The sequence below is a fragment of the Arvicola amphibius genome, chromosome 12, assembly GCF_903992535.2.
Source record: "Arvicola amphibius chromosome 12, mArvAmp1.2, whole genome shotgun sequence".
Lineage (NCBI taxonomy): Eukaryota > Metazoa > Chordata > Mammalia > Rodentia > Cricetidae > Arvicola > Arvicola amphibius.
Window position 1 is genome coordinate 4,997,537 of NC_052058.2, and position 22,297 is coordinate 5,019,833.

At 48.5% G+C, this 22,297-nt stretch overlaps 1 protein-coding gene across 3 annotated transcripts in view; it reads right to left on the reverse strand.

The window, feature by feature from the left end:
• LOC119827306 overlaps positions 1-22,297 on the reverse strand; it is a 103,390-nt gene that overhangs the window by 3,188 nt on the left and 77,905 nt on the right. The window contains exons 11-13 of one of the 3 annotated variants that reach the window (XR_006020940.1): positions 1,407-1,524; positions 434-611; positions 124-164 (exon numbers count right to left, since the gene is read on the reverse strand). Coding sequence is in view for 1 of the 3 variants with exons in the window: in XM_042056031.1 (XP_041911965.1) it covers positions 52-195; positions 1,407-1,524 (262 nt within the window). In the remaining 2 variants the exon portion in view is untranslated. Of the gene's footprint in view, positions 1-51; positions 196-433; positions 612-1,406; positions 1,525-22,297 lie in introns of those variants that run through there. The other 2 variants (XM_042056031.1, XR_006020953.1) reach the window with 2 other exon arrangements.

A 22,297-nucleotide genomic window follows, 5' to 3' on the forward strand; every position in this document is an offset into this window, starting at 1 on the left:
GGAAATGAGAAAAAGGAAGGTAGATGACACGGAAACACCTGACTCACTCACTTGGGTCTGCAGGCTTAGACAAGAATATCTGGTTGATGGTCGAGGTCCCCATCTCTGTGTCACAGCCTGGACGTCTCGGTGTCGAGGTGCAGTGTTGTGCTGTACACCAGGTCCTGAAGGATGGAGCACATTGGCCGGTGCACCCTGGAGGACTTTACTGTGTGAACCTCAGTTCTGATCCTCTTCCCCTCACACATCCCACGTTCTCACTTGGTCCTCATCCTCTTCTCTTCAGAGCCGATGACTTACTTTTCCCTGACAGCCTTCTTCCCCACAAAACTACAAAACTAGCCGCCCCGGCTGAGGTGTCCGGGGTCCTCGAGCTTCAGTCCTGACTCCTGTTCTGCGTATCTATCCTGGAGCACACACACACACTCCCTACCTCCTGGCCTTCCAGATGTCAGCATGCCCTCACCCCTAACAACCCGCTCTCGCTGGGTGTTTCAGCTCAGGTACATGTGCCTGAGAATACAAGTCCACTGCCACAGAAGTGAAATGTGTCCTTCAGAGTGGTGACGTGCGCGGTGCTGTGATGCCAGGGCCACCATGCAGTCAGCTGTCTGGAAACACAGAGCTGCATGTCATTCTGTATCATGTTTCATGTGTTTTTCTTACTGGATTTGCCCAACCATTCCATGAGGGCTGATACAATAAATATGAGTTCCCACTGTAGCACAGCAGGGCTACTGAAATAAAGACGACCTGGTGTGGTCCATATGGCAGGAGGAACTCAGAGCTTAACTCACCTGCACAGTGCACAGGCCACAGCCTGTCCCCACCGATCTGGCTAACCTCTGAAGACCAGAGTCAAACCCACACGGCCTGGCCATTCTATATAGAAACCAACCATTCTTGATAAAGTTACTGGTGAAATTAACCACTATGCTTCTCATTTCCAGCTATAAAAGCAGATTCATCGTTTCCTGATCTCCATTCGCATAGGCTCTCCCCAATGGTGTCTCCCTGCCCCTTATTGGCCTAGAAAATGTTCTTCATCCTGAAAGCGCTGCCATGTGTGTCACCTCCTCAACAAGACTTCATCCCTCTCTGCCCCTCCCCACATTCAAAGTGTGGATGGCACTGGAGGTTCATAGTGTTGCACTTAGGATTTGAGCCTCTACTCCATAGTTTGCATATCTAGTGGGTGTGTATCTATTCCACAGCCTGAATTACGGACATGGCCAACCACAGTGAAGACGATAAGTCTGCTTCTCTCTTCTGAGAAGAGCAAGAGCTAGACTTTTAGCACTAGTCTTAACTGGAATGATTTATTGATCAGAGTTATCAACACAGTCTGCTATAAAATATGGCTTCCAAACACAAGTGTTAAAACCTCATATGGGGATATGACTCACCCGTGGACACGTGGTTTGGGTCAGACCACTTGCTGGATGCCTTCTTCTACGTGACAGCTCTGAAGTCGAGACTCCTTCCATCCTGAGGCTCTTCCATCTTGGAGTCCTCTGCCTCCAGCTGTTGGGGAAAGAGGAGAATGCAGAGATGGCAAACCACCGAGGTAATGGTTACTGTCTCTGCTGGTAAAGGTTTGGTAGTGTGGCCTGTCAGGAGTGCCGTTCTGCACAGCCCACGGAGGTTAAGAAATGTAATCGCTTAAGGTTTAACCCCCACATTGTGCCCGCTGGACCCCAGAAGTCAATGTCACTCTTCCTCTCACAGTACATAGGGGTGGGGTGGGGTGGCAAGAGCACCCATCAAATCATCACCTTTTGGTAAATATCTAGGATTTGGGGTGGCATGGTACCCAAATATTAAAAAGACTTCAACCTGCCTCCATGTGATGTAACACGTATGTAAAGCATGGCGATAAAGATGGGTGGAGACTGTGTCAGAGGTCAGCCTCCATGCTCGCTGGCAACACTTGCAGGAAGATCATAGAAATTCATAGGAAAGAAATATGAAGATGATCAAATGATGAAATAAGATAACCAGAAAGATCAGAGATTCCACTGGAATACCTGAGGTTTCAATGTCGGCGTTGTCCAGGTACTGCTGTTCCAGACGCACAAGGGTCTACTGTCCCTGAACGTTACACCTGAGTGACAGCAGGTGACCAGACTGGCACAGTCTCCAGCCTATCCTAGCAGAGTGTGTGTTTACACCACCGTATGCTGCTGCCCATCTCATATTGGAGTGCTATGTGCTCCTTATTCCTCTTTAGCTTATGGCTCTCTGTGGACTTGATCCACGGAATCAAATCTTCCCAGTCCGTGGGTAGTAGATAGTGTCCAGCAGAAAAGGAGGCATTGTTTAGTACTTACTATCAAAATAAGATTTTTTGAAGTGCCAAAGCAAATGGTATTCTAGGTATTCTATCTAGCAGATAGCTAGGAAGAGAGAGGAGCTTTTGTGAAAGACTGCACATTCATTCCTCAAAGGCTGCTGTCAGGAAGGATCTGTCTTGAGCATCATGTAGGAATCCCAACTGATCCCTCCATCCCCCTGCAAGAGTTCAGTGTGGAGTTGCAGCAAGATGAGAAGCAACATCAACAAGTAAGACAGCCTAAAACTGCAGCACACAGGAGGCTGAGAGCTCCAAGTCACTGGGGCCACAGAATGTGACTCTGATAACTATGCTTCAGATGGATGGATGGATGGATGCATACATACACATACACACACATATATACATACATAATACATATATACACATATATAATAGATATGATGGATGGGTAGGTGGATGGATGCATGCATGCATACATACACATACATATATATACATACACATAATACATATATACACATATATAATAGATATGATGGATGGATGGGTGGGGGTGGGTAGATGCATACATACACATACATACACACATACATATATACACTCATAATACATATATACACATATTTAATAGATATGATGACTGGATGGGTGGATGGTGGATGGATGGATATATGCAAACATACATACATACATACACATATTTAATAGATTGGATGAATGGCTGGATGAATGGCTGGCTGGCTGGATGGATGGGTGGGTAGATGGATGGGTGGGTGGATGGATGGATGGATGGATGATGGATGGATGGATGGATGGATGGGTGGGTAGATGCATACATACACACACATATACACACATAATACATATATACACATAGTTAATAGATATGATGGCTGGATGGGTGGATGGTGGATGGATGGATATATATAAACATACATACATATACATACATACATACATACATACATACACACATATTTAATAGATTGGATGAATGGCTGGCTGGCTGGCTGGCTGGATGGATGGATGGATGGATGGATGGATGGACGGACGGGTGGGTGGGTAGATGCATGTATATACATCCACACACATATATAATAGATATGATGGATATAGAGAGATAAGGAAATAAAATGTTCTACACTTCTTATTCAGCCCAATACAACACACCATTTTTAACTTCAGTATGTATTCATGATGCAAAGTCACTAGTCAAATACCAGAGTCTCTGCCATTGCTTTAAATTATGGACACTGGGTTGGATAGAAATACATGTAATGTCATATAAACTCTATAGATTTATCTTTTCCTCTCTTATTAAATTTACATGATGATTTTCCTTTTCATGTCATAGGTCCAATTGAGGGGAAGCCATAAAGCCGTGTGTGTCTCTAAACACACTCTTATTTTCTTAACATCAGTAGAGGAAATACAGAAAGCGTAAAGCCATGTGCATAGTCTTCCTAGGGAAAGTAGATGTAGCATTTGAGTTCAAACAAATCAAGATATTCATGGGAGAGGAACCACTTGCTAGTGCTGGTCACTTTGCTTGCACTACCTGATAAGCCACAATGCCATAGCATGATTTCTCCTTTACAGATGCAGACAGTGAAACTCTGGTGAACGTCAAAGTTGCCTCATCCAAGACCTCTAAGGGCTTGGGGGTGTTGAGCTAGAGGTCTAACCTTTGCTTCTCTTCCTCTACCTCAGCACGTCCTGCATACTCTGTAATGCCTGCATATTCCACGAACATACCTGGTTTTTATCAACTGTCTCCTGGAAATGGACCTCGAAACCCTTCTTCAGAACATCAACCTCTGGCTCTATTTGATCCCAGTGAGAACCACCAGCATAGGCATCGCTTCTCCAGGGCAAGAGCCTTGATTCTTTTCATGTTAGTTCACAGCTTCAATGCTCTGCCATTCTGGTGAAACATTCTTTCCAATCTGCAGCTCCATCATTGACAAAAAGCTCCTGGTGCCTCTTGGGTGGTTCAGCCTCTTAGGTCTGAAGGGGCCGTTGTCTTAACAAATCAAGATTTTTCCAAATCTTCCTATTAGCTGAGCTGCCTGTCCTGGCAGAGTAGCACGCAGAATCGTAGCATCGCTCTGACCCCTTAGATACTGAACTCTTTACAAGATTCACATGATGCCCAGAAGGCAGTATGACAGCCAGCAAGAGCATCACGGGGGAAGTGCAGATCTCTGCAATGCACTTTTTAAGATGCTTTCAAGGTCTCACTTCTGCACAGAGTCTAAAGAAGCTGATCTCACAGAAGTGAAAGGAGAACTAATCTCACCAGAGGCTGGGATTGTTGGGGGAGGGGTCAACTGGCAACAATGTTTACAGTTAAATGGAAGAAGTAGAGGGCTGGGGAGACGGCTTGAAGGATAATGGCACATGATCTTCCGTGAGGCCTTGTTTCAAGTTACAAGCCTTGTTACAAGGCTGAAAGCAATGGAGGAAGACCCTTGACATCAGATATGGTGAGACTATATTAAAGTAGTAAAAGAGAATTTTAACATGCAAGTATGTTTCATGCCCCCATTTGATCATTTAAAAAATGAATCCCTAAACCAAAACACCATACTGTAACCCTATAAATATACACAGTTACTGTGTGTCATTAAAAACAAAATTGCTTTCTAACATTCAGGCATCATATCCCATAGAACATGTAGCATGTGGTGGCCAATAATGATGAGTTTTCTGGAGTCACAGAAAAGGCTAAAAATGGACCAATTTTTTTGGACATAAGGAAAAGCAGGCACGGGGCCAGTGGAAACTGAGAAGTAAGCCAGAAAGAAGCGGAAGCTCTCCGCTCTTCCTTACTGCCTCCTTCCTACATGCGGAGCCAACTCCGCCAGCATTTTGTCAGCCAGCATCCTTTGTAATCCTCCAAATTCTCAGGCCAGAGAAAATGGAGACTCACAAAGACGCAGCGAGTACAGCACCCTGGAATGGCCTTGTGAGTCATTATCATGAATTAAATGGCATCGGCCTATTTTTCTCACTGTTGAGTAATAACACTTGGTTGACAAAAACTAGTACTTCATCTTTAGAATGCTCAGAATATCTCTTTCCCCAGCCTGTTTGTCTTGTGGGTGGATTTAGTCCCTGAATAAGCTAAGAATTCACCAGCTGCTCGCGTGAGCATCCTGCCCTTCAGAATCAGGAGTGGATTCAGCCAGTCTGCTATCCTGTTAGATGTGCAGTCATCGCCAGGGCCTTTAAGTGCTCTGTGCTGTATTTCCCTTTTCCCCCTCTCACTTATAAATGAGGATAATAGCATCTAGCAAGCTGGGCTACGAAGCTTAAAGAGATTGGTGTGCACATTCAAACAACCCGTTTTAGCACCCAGGAGATATTTCCAAGTGGAGTCGTGACTGGGATGGTGACAAGATCATTCTATTACAGAGGCCACTCCTGGCATAAGCTTACTCAGAAATGCACTGCCCACCCTCACCTCTGGCCTTGCTTTCCTCCTATGGAAGACAGAAAGTCTTTCCAAGTTCTGCCACCAATTCCCCTTTTCCTCATACAAGAACCCAGAGAGCAGTTGAGAATATCTGCAACCTGCCTGGGAGTTTCCCCTGGGTGGGGAGGTACCCCTCTTCTGCCTTCCACTCAGTTCTTCCCCCAGTTTCCTTTTTTTCTGGGCCAGACCTGGATAAACTTGCCGCTTCCTTCCTCGGGCTCTCTGGAGAACTGAGCGCTACACACTTGAAAGCTTGCATCCTTGTCATTTCCACCTTGAACCTGCGGCTGACCTCGCCAGAGAGCCTGGGAAATGAATTAGTGTCCGAGAGCAGAGGCAGAATGTGAGCTGTGACCTGGTCCTCCTGAGCAACGTCGCGAACTGTCAAACGGTACTTAAAGTTCCCTTCTCCCAACCCCTTTAATTATGTGGAAAACTGTGTCATATTGTTTTTGAAAAAGTTAATGAAGCAGTAGGTAAAGGTGAATGGAGGACCATCGTTCACTCGGATTCCTTTGCCAGCTTTTGATAAGGTCCCTCATAAAAGGCCATTAAGGAAAACAGATGACCACAGGGCTCTGGGCAGAAGTCTTTCAGCTTTATTAAAAACTGGTTACATTGTTCCAAAAGGAAGAATCATTTGTACCAGCCGCTTCTTGGAGGGAGAGAGGTTAATCACAAGCTGTCTCCACTGTTGGTGTTTAGAGCGGAGATGCTCTAATGATTTACAAAGCAAGGTTGGTCAGAAACACAAAATCATTTTCATAGTTCAAACCTTCCAGAGCGCTCCAGGGGTGATCGTCCATCAGTAGCATGTAGGTTCCCTGGAGGGTGAGCTAGGGCCTACACAAAAGGTCAAGACTTCAATGGCGGGAAGCAAACTCTGAGAAGCTTTCTGAGTAAGAACTGTTCCTCGTGGCCCTGGGGGGCGGGGAGAGCAGGCCTGAAGCCACAGGGTTCTTGCAGTGTCCTTCCCAGACTTGCACCAGATGGTGGCTTTAAGGCCATGAAAAATCAGAAATGAGTGGCATGGCAGAAACTATCTGAGCAATACAAAGGCACTTTCCAAATGCCACAACAATCTTGCTCATGAGGACAGACCGAGAAATGCCATGGGCACTCAGATGCAAAGTACAAGCTCGGATAACTTGTGCCTTTGACCTCCCAGCAGGAAGTAAGTGAGCCCGGTGATGCAGAGAGAGCGGCTGGTGCAGGGAAATGTGAACTGCGTCTTAGCCTACAAAAGACGATGGCGCTTTCTATGCAGGAACTCGGCTTGGGATACATTGAGGGTCTCACCTTGGAAACAGCAGGGTCTAAGTTTGATCCTCAGAACTCACGTAGAAAAGCTGGGGGTGATGGCACATCCTGGTGACCCCGAAACTGGGAGGAGGAGGAGGAGGAAGAAGAGGAGGAAGAGGAGGAGAAGGAGGAGGAGAATCCCCCTGGCCTACCCAGAGGTGGATAGTACCTGAGGAAGGAAAGCTGAGACTGTCTTCTGGCTTCCACATACATGATATTTACATATGTACATGCACTCACACATATATGCAAACATACACACACTTGCATGTGCACACATCACAGAACTTTCAGTCTATCAACATGCTTATTCTCCTGACTACCTCCACTCGCCTAGCCCACTTCATATATATAAAACAGAAGGTGTATATGTGTGTGTGTGTGTGTGTGTGTGTGTGTGTGTGTGTGTGTGTGTGTGTATAAATACCTAGATGCTGATGAGGCGAACCCCCAGCCCTCTCCCAGACAGAACCCTCATTAACCTTCACGGCACTGCTCAGAGAGCTTCACCTGTGTTTCTTCAAGATCAAGACGCAGAAGTTGTACTACAACCAATGTAAAGTTAGCTCCTATCTCGGTTGGATAAAACTGCTTTTCTTTGGCTCAGTCAGGTGCTGAGCAGCTCTGTCCATACGTGGCTCACTCCTCAGCCTGCATGGGTCACTCGTCAGCCTGCAGGGAGACTCACTGTGAAAGACAGCACGTGAGGGAGATGTCAGACTAGAGACAGCTCTCAAAGAGCCCAGCATGGACCACCAAAGGTGATCTGCTCACTTGATAAGGGTGTAGAACCTTCCATAGAGAAAAGTTGCCTTTTAAATAATGGTGCTGAAACAACTGAATGTTTATATGGAGGGAGGGAGAAGGAGGAGGAAGGGAAGGGGAAGGAAAGGAAAGGGCTGGGGTTGCAGGTCAGAGGTAGGGCACTTTGTCCCTATGAACAGTTTCTGGGTAACGAGGGAGTGTAGAAGAGGGGAGAGGACCGGGATATATACTATATCCAAAGATACATTCAAAAGGGTCATAGACCTGAGTATAAATAAAAATTATTAAGTTATGATCTTTCTGAAAGGTAATAGGAAGCAAAGCTTTGCATCATTGACCCAGGCTAAAGGTCTTAGTGAACATTTTCCACAGGGGGCATGCAGATGAGAAGGCCAGTATCTGTGATCCTTCAGAAAACACAAAGCTAAAGAGACCTCCACGGCCCCTTTGGAACTGCTAGAAACATTTCTCAAAATCTGGCTGCAGTGAGTCCAAGTGTGCAGGACAGATGGGATTCTCACAGAGTCCCAGCTGGAAGGCAGCACGGGGCCTTTTGTCAGTTCTGGTGATGTTAAAAAGACGTGAAACCCAGGACCCAGCCATCCCATGCCTAGATACTTACCTAAAGGAGATAAGAACATACCACATAAATGTTACACACAGATGTTTACTATGATTTTCCCAATCAAGAGTAACCGCACGCCTGTCAACAAGTGAACGGCAGAGTGGCGGAATGTCCCTCAGCAATGAACATCTCAGACTCCGCACATTCAACAGCAAGGATGGGCCCCAGTGCACACCGCAGGGTGAAAGAAACCAGCTCTGACTGGCTCTGTAAGGTATGAATCTATCTACAGATCATTCTGGCAAAGACCTGCAAAACAGGTCCACAGTTGTCAGACTTTGCAAGAAAAAAGAAGGGGCTGGATATAAAGGGTCACATAGGAAGCAGGTTGGTGTGTGGTCAGGGCTCCCATCATGACAGCTAGGGCATGCATCACTGCATTCTTGAAAACCCTCACATCCCCACATCCAGAAGCTGAATTTTATTAATTATTATTAACTAAGCTAATAAAACAAACAAACCAGAAAACACCCACAACCAAACAGAAACAAAGCTACCATGATGAAAGCTTCTTGAGTGTGGTGTGTGTGTGTGTGTGTGTGTGTGTGTGTGTGTGTGTGTGTGTTTACGTGCAAGTCACACAATAGTGGCAAGTTCCTTTTCAAGGAACTCAGCTCTGCTCAGGGTGTAGTCTGCCGTTGCTCGCCTTCACTAATTTATCTCAAGTGACACTGGACCCCTGACCCTCTCATTAGCTCAGACACACAGAGCGGTTAGGCTGTCCCTTTGGAGCCATGAGGCTGCCACTGGCCTCCAGCTGTGAGGATCAGCTGGTGTTCTTCAAGCCAGCCCTTCACCTTGAACTGTTCCTGCTAATCACATTACCAGGGGGACACTAATGACCAAGATGTGTCTTCAGCCCTTCCTAAAGTTCCCAGATGAGATACCTATGTTTCAAAACACAAGATGCCTTTGTGGAGCCGAACACCTCAGCGGTGGGGGAGACCCCTGAGGCAGGCAGCATAGAGACTGAATCTGGACCCACAGCTGCTTCTGGCTTCAAGGGGAAATTTCTGAATCACACCACAAATGGCTGGGAAGACTTCCATGGTTAGGTACTCATTTCTCGGACTGGGGAGGGGGGACAGGGACATGGAGGACTCGTCTCTCGTCTGGGGTGGGGGGAGACACTGAGGAGAAGGGCCCGTTGCACTAAGAGCATGAATATTCCCTGAGGTTAAAGCGTCCTTGCAGAAGACCTCTGGGAGCAGAAGCGCACTTCCTGAAGTGCCCCCAAAGGTGTCCAGCCTGTGTCATGACTAGGAGGTGGCAGAAAGAAGGTGGGGCCTGAGGGAAGAAAGTCGAGTCAGTGACGTGTGTCCTTCTTGCTCTCTGAGCTTCTGGCTGCCGTGAGGGAAGCGGTTGGTGACCCCACCACTGGCTTCTCACCATCTCATGCCTTGCTTCTCCACCAGCCCAAAGGCAGTGGGATTAACTGACTGGACTAAAACCTCTGAAACCAAACAAACAGTTATCCTTATATATAAATTACCTTAGGTACTTTACCACAGTGATAGAGAGCTAACATGCCAAGATCTCTCTCTCTCTCTCTCTCTCTCTCTCTCTCTCTCTCTCTCTCTCTCTCTCTCTCTCTCTCTCTCTCTCTCTTTTCTTCCCTCCCTCCCTCCCTCCCTTCCTCCCTCCTTCCCTCCCTCCCTCCCTCCCTCCCTCCCTCCCTCCCTCCCTCCCTCCCTCCCTTCTCTTTACAAATATACAGCATCTGATCTTAAAACCACCTGGGACTTAGCTAAGGGAGCCTAACTGATGGCAGGAACCTTGTGATTTGAATCAGAAACAAACACTGAATCCAAAGACCAGCCTTCCATTTTCCAATAGATCTATACATTAAATCTTTCCCTGGATACATAAATGAGCAATAAAATTTATTTTAAAAAAACACTGTGGGCCTGGGTCCAGTATTAGTATATATATGTGTGTATGTGTGTGTGTGTGTGTGTATGTATATGTGGGAGTGTGTGTGTATGTATATGTGCGGTTGTATATGTGTTTGTTTGTCTGTGTGTGTATGTATATGTATATGTGTGGGTGTGTGTATGTATGTGTATATGTGTGTGTATGTATGTGTGGGTGTGTATATGTGTGTATGAATGTCTCTCTGTGTGTGTGTATGTATGTGTATGTATGTATGTATGTGTGTGTGTGTGTAGCTCACACACCATAACTATCAGTGATCACAAAGTAATCCCAGTACAAGGCATCCTTGTTGGACAATGATCTCAGAACCTAGAGGGCCCACTGAGCTGCACAACATGTAGTTGAACTGGGTGAGGGATACAGGAGAGAAGGAGAGAGGCAGTGAAGTAGGAGAAAGGCATCATGGGAGGAGAAGAAAGAGATGTGAGAGAGAGGAAAAGAAAGCAGAAAGAAAGGAAGGAGGGAAGAGGAAGGGGAGAGAGGAGGAATAGAAAAACAGGGAGAAGAGGGTGAAAGAGAAGAAGAGAAGAAAATGAATTGAAAGAGAAGACTAAGAAGGAGGGAGGGAAGAAGGGATGGAGGGAGGGAGGGAGGCCAGACAAAGCACCAAGGGTGGGAACCATGAGGTCACAGAGGCCCACTGACAGGCAGAGGTATTAGAGTGGGGAGAGGCAGCTACAGACTGGCCCGATCATCTGGATGCTCCAGGTTTCAAGGCCAGGACACTCTCTGCGATTGCCACTACCCTTTGTCCCTCCTGCCATAGCCCCATCTACGCCAGACACCATGGTGCCAAGCCAGCAGCTGAGGCAGAAGAGGGAGGCCAGGGCCGCTGGCTGGGTGGCCGGGTCTGCTCCCCCTGCGTCCCCCCACCGGGGTGCCAGAGCCAGAGTCACCAGGTCGGGGTGGTGGGGAGCGGCTGGCAGGGTCGGGCTCTCACATGCTCTCTTTCCTATGGCCAGGCCTGCTTTGCTGGGGCTGGGAGGGGCCAGGCAGCCAGCAGCAGAGAGTGAGAACTTCCCCTTGCCAGAGCCAGCTGCTGGCTGCCATCTGGGCAGGGGCAGTGCCAGTTTTCCAAATCTGCCTTCCCTTTGGAGAGCCGGGGAACTCTGTGCCGGGGAGATATCTTTCCCTCATCCCGAGGCTCTCTGTTGAAAACCCAACCCGAGCAGACCCAGAAAGAGGGAGGGCTGAGAAATGCCACGGGCTGGGTTCTTTCCAGAGGGATTTACTTTGGGCCTTCCTATCCAAGCAAAATCTTTATTCTCACTCCATATCCTTTGCTTCTTCATTCCACATGGCGATAACCTCTTATTATTTTTTAATCGCATGTACAAATAAAATGATGTAATGCCAGCAGCTTGTATACCCGTCCTACATGTCATCTAGAGATGGAGCTGCCAATGTGGACGGGAAATTCCCCGAGAACAGCACAGCAGCCTTTATAAGTTGCCATCCACACTGGACAACCTGAACGTCACTAATGATGGGGCTGTCCCTCCTTCATTAGATGCTCAGTCACCATCTTCTACGCTGTGTGTGCTTGTGTGTGTACATGTGCATGCATGTGTGTGCATGCACACATGAACATGTCTTTGTGTGTGATCATATATGGGTGCTTGGCTATGTATATCCATGTGTGATCATGTATGTGTGTTTGAGTATGTGTGTGCATGCATGTGTACATGAATGTGTAGGCTAGAGGTCAGCACTGGGTATCTTCATCATTCTCTCACTTGTGTTTTGAGATAGAGTCTCTCACAGAACCTGGAGTTTGCTACTTGGTTAGATTGACTGTCCAGGGAACCCCAGGGACCTGCCTGTCTCCTCCTGTCTTTACCTCCTTAGCACAGGATTATAAACCTACACTGATGGGCCCAGCAATTTATGTGGGAGCTTTGGATTCAAACTCAGATTCTCACACACGTGTGGCAAGCACATTACCGACGGCTCTGCACTAAGCACGCTCTAAGCATCGGTACAAGGCTTTGGAAAGGGTGGAGAACTGAGGACCTGACGCTGTCTTCAGAGCTCAGCCTGCAGGGTGAATGGAAGCCTGTCCGTGGAGAGCCATGTGGGAGCTGGAAGCCAGGACCTCTGCTGTCTACCATCAGCCCTTAGTGGAACAGGCCTGAGACTGCATGATCTCTACTCTGCTCCCACTGTGGTCCCAGAAGGCAGTGCCAAGAAGAGTTGGTCCATTGAAACAAGGAGACACTGGACCAACCTGAAGGTTTGGGAGCCTTATCTAGGGTGAGGGATATGCTTTGCCAGTTGCCCATCATGGGTACCCCTGGTATACCCCAAAACACCCAGATTTGAGTTTCCATTTCCCCTTGACTTCTGGGTTTTCCCCTGCCCTAACTAAAGGTGTCTTCTGAATGGCATGTCAAGCCAACCCAGTGTCTCACAATTGTAAAACCGTCTCCATGCATGTAGGTAGGGACCCCAACACCACAGGGATGCTTGGGGGCAGGGCGGGGAACTTCATCATGGCTTTACCACCTTAGCTGGCATTTCCGTCCTGAGTCAGCCCCACACTGGGCCTGGGAGCTAGGCAGGACACCGAGGTTGAGGTTTCTCTCTAAAGTACATGGTTTGATGTCTGGTGGTTGCTCTGCTTTGGGACAAACAAGCCCTAAGAAAATTTGGTTCATGTTGGCCACACTCACAGGACAACTCTTTGATGCTTAACCATGTTTCCTAAGTAATTTTATGAAGAAAACCACAGAGCAACCATATCTGATGAATACAAATACGTGAATGACCTTATTAGACTCTCCCCGTTTGACCTGAGCTGGGCAGGGAACGTACCCCAGCTCTAGTTTAATATCCCAGCTGTGGTCAACAGCTTGTTCAAGCTAGCACAGTATGTGGTACAGAGAGACCAGAATTCTGGGTGTCATGACACCTCGGTCAGGGCTGAGTCTGTATATAAAAGTCCTAAGCAACAACAGGAACTCACTGAGGAAGGGAAACCAAAGGGAAAGACCAGAAGGGGCCCCAGTGGTTATACCAACGACACATAGAGGATCTGCTGGGAGAACACAGGCTTCAGGTCTTGGCCTGCGTGGTTTCATCAGGTTCCAATTCTCTCAAAGCCTCTCTTTCCTTAACCATAGGAGTCCCTAGCATCTTTCACACCATTCTTGTGAGGACAAGACTTCTCAGAGCCCAACCTGCTGAGGTGTTCACCATGATGTCATGGTCACCTGTACCCCTCTGTCACTTGTATCTAAGGTGAAACTTCTGCCTTCGAGTCACAAGTGCCTCCTGGAACTGCTGTGGCCTGGGTCCTGCCTCCAGGAGACCAGCAAGAGACAGAAGGAAACCATCCATCCGGGCATTGGCACTCCTCAGTGTCTATGCTGCCATGCCCTTTCCAGGGACATTTGTTCCCAACACTTCTATTTCATCCCTAAAATAACCCTGCAAGGTACAAGCCTCATTACCTCCCTTTGTTGTTTACATAGGAAAGATAAGGCACACGCCAATATTGAGTATGTGGTAAAACCAAGGTTCATATTTCACAGCGGGAACCAGAGCCCGGACATTCACCTGCTAAACCAGGTGGTCTGTGCATGTTAGTTATACTCTGTAAAACCTTTGCAGAAACACAGGAGAGGGTCCTGTTCTGGGGCTCAAAAGATCTCTCTAATTCATCAAAAAAAAAAAAAAACACCCTTGAACCTTGAGACTGGTTGAGCTACAGCCACTGTTGCTGACTTTCCTAAAAGTCTTCCATCACAGATTCATCCCCCAAACCCACATCCTCCATGCTCATCAAGGCAGGGCTCCATAGACCTGGGCTGAGACAGATGAGAGAGAGTTTCCTGCCCCTCGAACTAGCAGGTAAGAGACGAGGGGTGCCACACGTAATCCAGAGGGGTGGGACCATTGCCGGTGACTTTGCTGAAATGTCAAGGTCTGGATGACGATTCTGATAGAGCCTCAAATGATCATGGGGATGGAAAGATCTTTGTGTGTCATAGCCTGGAGGATGGACCCTTACTCCTGCTGCGAAGTCAGACTCCGAACGACCGATGCTGAGAGGCAGAGTGAAGACCGCTCTGCTCAGAGCGCCTGAAGCTCATACCCTACAGAGACACTTATTTAGCCATGTTCGTTGCCGCTCCATTCATAACAGCCAGGAAATGGGACCAGGCAAGGTGTCCACCAACAGGAGAGAGGACAAGGAAAATGTGACATGGTGGAACTCTACTTGGCTGTTAAGAAAAATGAAATTATAAAAAATTCCAGAAAACAGAATTTATTATGCATAGTACTAGAAAGTACTGTATTGTGAGGTGACCCCATCTCAGAAAGACAAATGCCAAGTGTCCTCTCCTGCCCACACTGACTTATGATGCTTGTTTGTGCAAAGGGTCCAGAGAGAGGGACTAGATTGTGGGACTAGAATTTGAAACTAGATAGGAAACCACAAGAGGAAAACAGGTGAAGGGGAAGGGTGTCAGGGGTGCTGTGTGACATGAGATCGGAGGGGGCTACTAAGAAAAAGCTTTCCCTTGGGGTGTAACACCAGCTGCACCATCCCCACCCATGAAGACTTATTTCATGGAAGGAAGGGAGGGGGCACAGGGAAGACAAGGGAGAGAGAAACAACAAGAGAAAAATCACTTGGAAAATGCCACAGTGAAACCTCAGTCTTAATAAAAAAAAAAAGTAAAATAAAATTATAAGGAAAAGAGAAAACCTTACGCTCTGAGGCTGGGGCAGCTCCTTGATGGAAGCAGGGAAATTATAGACAAAAAAAACCTCAACAGACAGCATGGGCCAGGGTAGATGATCTCAGGATGGGCTTTCATGGGGGTACATGCATTATTTTTCCCTTTGCTGCAAACAAACACCCGGCAAGGAGCACCCTACAGGAGAAGAGCACACTTTGGCTGAAGATTCTGAAGACACAGTCCATCAAGCAGGGAAGGTAGAGTCGTGGGTTTTCCTCTCTCCCTGTCTGTGCAGATCAAAGAAAGGGGAATGGCAATGTCTACCCCTGTTTGGCTCAGGACCCAAGACTATGGGATTGATGGGATCCTGCCTCTTGACATCAGGGCACCTCCTTCCAGCTAATCCTCCCTGGAAATGCCCACAGAGACATACCCCACACAAACTGACAATGGAAATAAGTCTTCATGGGTGGGGATGGTGCAGCTGGTGTTACACCCCAAGGGAAAGCTGGGTACCCCAGTGGCAATGAAAGCAGAGCCCCCTAGCACCTTAACTTTTCTTGGCTTTGGTCTCAGAACCTCTGCATTAGAACTGAAGGGATAAATAAATGAATGTGGTGCCAAATGACAAAAGAAGGAAGATGGGGTACAGATCGAGAAACCCGTGGGCACCCAGAGAGAGCAAAGGAGCAGAAGTGAAGAAAGTCAGGAGCCAGCGATGCATGCTGGGACCAGTTGGGGGCCGACTTGCTGCTGCCCAGATTTGGACTCTCCATGGATCTAGAATTTCCATTGCTATCTAATCCCAAGACAATCCTCCCCCAAACTGCTCACTCTACGATCCCCACTGGTGTTCTGCCCTGGGCCTTTGCAGAAAAGCAAATCTCTCCCGCTTCGCTGGAAGCATCTCCTACACTCTTCACAGAGACGCATTAGAGCCTCCGAGAGCAGCATGGTAGGCGTTGGTTGCGTGGCTGCAGGTGGCAGGAGACTGACCCTAAGCATGTCCTGACCCATTACTGCAACCGCTGGGCCTCCTCAGCTGCAAACTGAGGTGGACCTAGCGTCTTGGGCCTGAGAAGGTACTCAGGGAGTGCACAGGTCTACACAGCCACCTCCCACCCGTATAGACAGCCAGCGAAAGCACAGGTGCACAGCCACAACATTTTCCATTTTCCTCTGAACTGCCAGGATCCCAGACCGGAGCTTTTTCAGAGCAGACCAAGAGCAGTCATTGTAGGCACAAACCTTTCCACTCACAAGCCCACTGGCATCCTCCCATCAGGTTCTATGCATAACAGGCTCACACGAGGATCCCCCCACCAGAAGACTGCACTGTTGATTTTTTTCAGAAAATAAAACAACCTCTGAGTTTTATCTCTTTATCTCCTCAGTCCAGAGTGGGGAAAAAGGACACAATCTGTCCTCCCAGTGGGATGTCCCCCTGATTAGATGTCATGAAACAGAGTCGCCCTTTGGTTAAGAATTGCTGGAATACCTCCGACCCATGGTTACTGGAATGGAGGAAAAAAAAGAAACCCTAACTACAGATAAACTCCCCAGGGTTTCAGATCCGTTTAGCAATAAGCTGTGTTGTGAAGGAAACCTGGCCCCAAAAGATAGTTTGAATGCAAAATAAAGATAGTTCACAGGCTTTGAAGCGAGGGCTGGGCTCCTGGGGAAGCTCCAGAACCATAGTTTTGGAGGGTCATTATATCTCCTGCTTCAGACATCATCTGGGTCTCACCGTTCCTTTATGCAACACCTATTTTTAGTCATTACAGGTGCCATGTCCTGCCAGGCAGGAGCCCCAGCAGGGCAGGCCTGGACAGGAGGGGTGAGGACTGACTGCCCAGAGAGGCAGGAAGCTGGACAGGCTGGAGGCACGCTAGCTCAATGTCAGAGATGGAAGTGGGGCTAGCTCTGGGTTGGACTGAGGGAGCATACTTATTTAGGGAGCAAGGCTCTCGGGACCAGGAGGTGGGAGCATTGTTGAAAGGAGCTGGAATGCACAAGTGAGTAAAGACTCTAAGTCGTCCACCTCGCCAGCCACAAGGGACTGGACATCACCGTAAACCGAGATATAGGATGTGTGTGGTCAAGGCCAAGACTAAGATAGGGACAACAAAACTGAAGTGTAAATGGGAATGAGGTGGAGGTGGAGGTGGAGGTGGAGGTGGTACGTAGAGCTAGAAAGAGAGGGAGGGGGAAAGAAGGGGGAGAGAGAGAGGAGGGGAAAAGAGGGGGGAGAGAGGGAGGGAGGGGGAGAGGGAAAGGGACAGAGACAGAGAGAGGGGGGAGGGAGGGAGGGAGAGAGAGGGGGGAGAAGGGAGGGAGGGGGAGAGAGAGGAGGCAGAGAGGGAGGGAAGGAGAGAGAGAAACAAAGATGGGGGAGAGGGAGAGAGAGATGGGGGAGAGGGAGAGAGAGAGGGAGAAACGGAGGGAGAGAGGGAGGGAGGGAGGGAGGGAGGGAGGGAGAGAAACAAAGATGGGGGAGAGGGAGAGAGAGATGGGGGAGAGGGGGAGAGAGAGGGAGAAAGGGAGGGAGGGAGGGAGGGAGGGAGAGAGAGAGAGGGAGAAATGGAGGGAGGGAGGGAGGAAGGGAGAAAGGGAGGGAGAGGGGGGCACAGAGATAGCACCCCAGAAGCCCTTGACTAAGCAAACTCAGACGCAGGGAGGTGACATCTTGATCTTTCTTGATTATGGGGCGTTGCTTTCTCTTTTATCTCCCTACAAAATCATTTAATTCTCCATTAGTCAGTAGGTTGGGTCTTTTTTTCAGGGCACCTGATAGAGCCCAAATTCCAGTTTTGAGGTCAGAGGCCAAGGCAAAAGGCTCTTGTGTGAGGAAAACTGAGTATATAGAGGATACATTTTTAGCAATGCTTCAGCAAATTTAGAAATCCATGTTCTCAGAAGGGGATGGTGGATGTTGTGGGAGGTGGTGACTAGGAGCTGCTCCCAAACAGGCTCTCTGCCTAGCTCATCTTACAAACTTTCGGCTCCAGCCTTTGAGGTGCTAGGATGGCAGGTGGGAACTGCCATGCCCAGTTTACAGTACAAATTTGCACTAAGCATCCCTTAGGAGGTATATTTGGGGCACTGAAACACACCAGTCCTTGTATCATTTCACAAAGACACACAAAATCCACACACTGTTTTCTGAGCTCCACTCATAGAAGGCATGAGTATATGCAGACACACACGGATACAGCCACACCAGAACCTCGCATGGAGACAAACACAGACATGCACCCAACTGCGATCCATAAACTGGCCAGCATATTTCATCCCATGAGAACATGGCCACTGCTGTCACCGCAAGGCTGGATGGACTGTTCATTAGTATTAAAATCATGCCACTACTGAAGCACGGAAAAGTCAAATTTATAACATGCCAGACACTTTTAGTATAAAATGCAAATACACCGCCAAGAGAGTCGGGCCACCATCATCTAACTAAGTGTCCATGTCTTTCTCAGAGAAATGCTGGATGAACCAAAGCAACATCCCAGAATATGGTACCTACATCAGAGCAGACGCAACAAAGGACAGGGCAACCCAGCTCTCACAACCGGGGACACAGACAGACAGTGAGACACATCCATGAGAAGCTCAGCATGGCAGGCATGGAGGTCCACGTTTCACAGACCCGTCTTTCAGCCCAAGGTGATGGCGGCACTTCCTTGAAACAAATGTGACTGGCCCGAAGTGGGAGGCCCCTGGCAGTGCCACCACCGCTTGGACAGTTACTGGCTGCCATTGAGGCCAGTCACCTTTGGAGCTCCCACTCTGGGCTTGGTGAGCACCAGGACTAATCCTGGTCCTCAGGAAACTCAAGGCTGTTGGGAAGACAGTCTGAAGACGTGGTTTAAAACCTCAGAGTCTGCAAAGGACATGGAAAGACGGCAGTGATGTGAGGGGCCCTGTGCACCTGCCTCATCACAATGCTGATTTTATTCTCTAAAACCTGGCTGCTTTCTGTATCTCCGGCTGCTTTCTTTGTCTCCGGCTGCTTTCTGTGTCTCTGGCTGCTTTCTGTGTCTCTGGCTGCTTTCTGGTGTCTCTGGCTGCTTTCTGGTGTCTCTAGCGACCACCCAACCCTTTAAGGACCAGACCTGCACCTTGCCCAGCTCCTGTTATGAAGTAGGCTCTTTAGTCAGCACCTTTGCCTAGATACTCTCTGAGAAGGGTCTAGAAGCAGCTTCAGCCCTGAGACTATTGAGGCCAAGGCCAAAGCAGGGGACATCAGCCTAGAACCCTGTCTGACTCAGATGGGGGACAGCAGCACAGCAGCAGACTCTAGGCTGATGGGGCACAGTGGAAACACCGACGGGGCTGAGAGATGGCTCCATGGGTCATGTGCTTGCTATACAAATGTGACAACTAAGTTCAGATCCCACATGGCTGTGGAGACCCACATAAAACATCAGTGTTCTGGAGGTGGAGACAGGGAATCCAAAGGAACTCTGAGTTCAAATGAGAGACACAGCCTTAACATACAGATAGAGCGATTGAGGAGACATCCAACATCAACCTCAGACCCTCACACAAGTGTGCACACACGTGCACCTGCACATACATATACCAGCACACACATATGTCTGTACACATACAGGTGCATGCATGTATCACACACGCACAGGAACAACAACAACAACAAAGACAGGCTTAGAACAGCTGGGTTCCATCACTCACTGTGGAGAGGCTGAGGCAGAAGTGGAAAGGTTCTGTCCAGCCATGGGGGCTTTCCCACCACGCCAAGTGTTTCAGGATCATCCTCACCAGCTACAAGCATTATAAAACTTTTCTTAGAAGGGAAGCAGGGACACTGCCAGATTCCATTATAAGGAAATCGCCAGGGTAGTACCGTGGAAAGCAGAAGAGGCATGTCGGAGGCAGAGGCCAGTTAAATCAGGAGACAGCTGAAGGGAAGAGCCAGGCCATGATGGGGCTGGGTTGGAGGCAGGCTCCACAGGAGTGGAAGGAATGACATACCAGGGTACTGTTTCCCCCAGGCCAGCCTGAAAGGCCACAAACTCCCAGGCATACAAGGTAGTGTTTAAAACTGACTCTAAGTGAAAAAAAAAAAAAAAGAAAGCAAGGCAAATAGGATCTTTAGCACGCAGCCATCCTGCCTGCTCAGCAGTGTTGGTCCCCAGAGGCTTCACACCTCCGAGCGCCCCTCCCCTCGGCAGTGATGAAGACATCTAGGCAGCCAGAGAAGCACAGAGAAGCAGCAAGCCAGGGAGGAAAGGTACATTACAGAGACCTGCATCTGCGGCAAGCAGCTGCCAAACACTCTGCATGTGTTCCTGCAGCTGTCAGCATGAGAGGGATGCAAGATGGGACAGAAGGAAGACAGGAACCTGAACTGCAACACACTGTGGGTGCCGGGCAGGTGGGTGGGCTCTGCAGTGGTCGACGCTGATCCGTTGGGAGCACCCATAGCCACGGGTTTCCCTGGAGGAAAACGGCCTCACGGAGACCTTGGTCAGCTAGGCCAGCCCTCTTGCTGTGAAGAACAGTACACAATGACCATCACCCCACCAGAGCCAGCGGCCCAGGGAAGCTGTCTGACTGTTTCACCAGCACCCCTTCGCTGGATTGCAGGACCCCAGTCTCTGTATCTCTAAAGACACAGCATGAAATATCATTTTGGCTGCCAATAACATAGTCCTACCTACACAGTATGCCGGTGTGGTGGTGACACCTGCAACCCCCATGCCTAGGGGCCTCTTGCCAGAGAAGCTACTGTTCCAGCCTAGCCTGGGCCACATCTCCCACAAAACAAAAGCTGAAGAAGAGTGGGGGAATTATCTGAGAACTCTGTGAGCCCTTCATTGCCAAATAAATAGAGGCAAGACCCAGGGTGAGGTTGTTCAACCAAAATATGGAATTATTGCTTTTGATGTTCACCAGTTGCAAACTGTGAGACAAGATCTGGGCATTGTACTCCGGGAGCTCAGAAGCTCGCCGAGTGTCCACTCAGCACACAGGAATAAGATCTGGGCACTGTCCTCACGGAGCTCAGAAGCTCACCGAGTGTCCACTCAGCACACAGGAATAAGATCTGGGCACTGTCCTCCCGGAGCTCAGAAGCTCGCTGAGTGTCCACTCAGCACACAGGAATAAGATCTGGGCACTGTCCTCCCGGAGCTCAGAAGCTCGCCGAGTGTCCACTCAGCACACAGGAATAAGATCTGGGCACTGTCCTCCCGGAGCTCAGAAGCTCGCCGAGTGTCCATGCAGCACACAGGAGTAAGATAGACAAGTTGATGCTTCACTTATTTTCATTTTGTGTGTACATGTTCTGTCTCCATGCATGCACACCACCACATGCATGCAGTGCCTATGAAGGCCAGAAGAGGATGCTACAGACAGGTATGAGCTGCCATGTGGGTGCTAGAAACCAAAGCTGGGTTCTCTGCAAGAGTTAAAAGTACTTTTAACTGCTGAGCCATCTCTCCAGCACCAACACTGATTTGGAAGCAGCTGAAATTCAGAGACACGGAAAGCAAAACATGAATCTGTGCCACGCCCTCCAGCCCAGGGAGAGTGTTCATAGCTGTTGCCTGGGTATAACCATCTGCACTGAGCAGGCATTTCAGAGAGTCACAGCTTGGGACTCTCCGGATTGGTCAGTTCTCTTGGAAGCAGGTGCTAAACTTGACACTTTGTAGATCACATCTGTCCACACCAAACCTGCAAGGTCAGCGTCTAGCCCCTGGGTGCATCCTCATGAGAGTGGACTGAGGGTCAGAACTCTCAAGGGCTGACACTGTAGCTAAAGAAGATGCTCCCAGGGAATGTCTCAAATAGTTCAAAAATCACACGAAAGCAAGTGCCTGAGAGTGAAGGCACACACAGTAGACACAACCTTGCAGGTGAAGTAAGCAGGACTGAGGAGATGCATTAATAGGTTAAGTCGTTAATGCACAGTTGAGTGAGGGACTTGAGTTCAAATCTCCAGAACTAACACAAAGCCAAGTAGAGTAGCACATATATGTATTCCCAGCATTAGCACTGAAATGACACAGAGAAAGCAGAGTCCCTGGCAAGCGTGTGGGTAGGTACACAGGTGAACAACAACAAAAATATATCTTGTCTCAAACAAGTCAATGGCAAGGACTGACACCCAAGATTTTCCTTTGACCTCCATGCATGTGGAATATACATGCCCTGATACACATATTCATGCTGTAGGA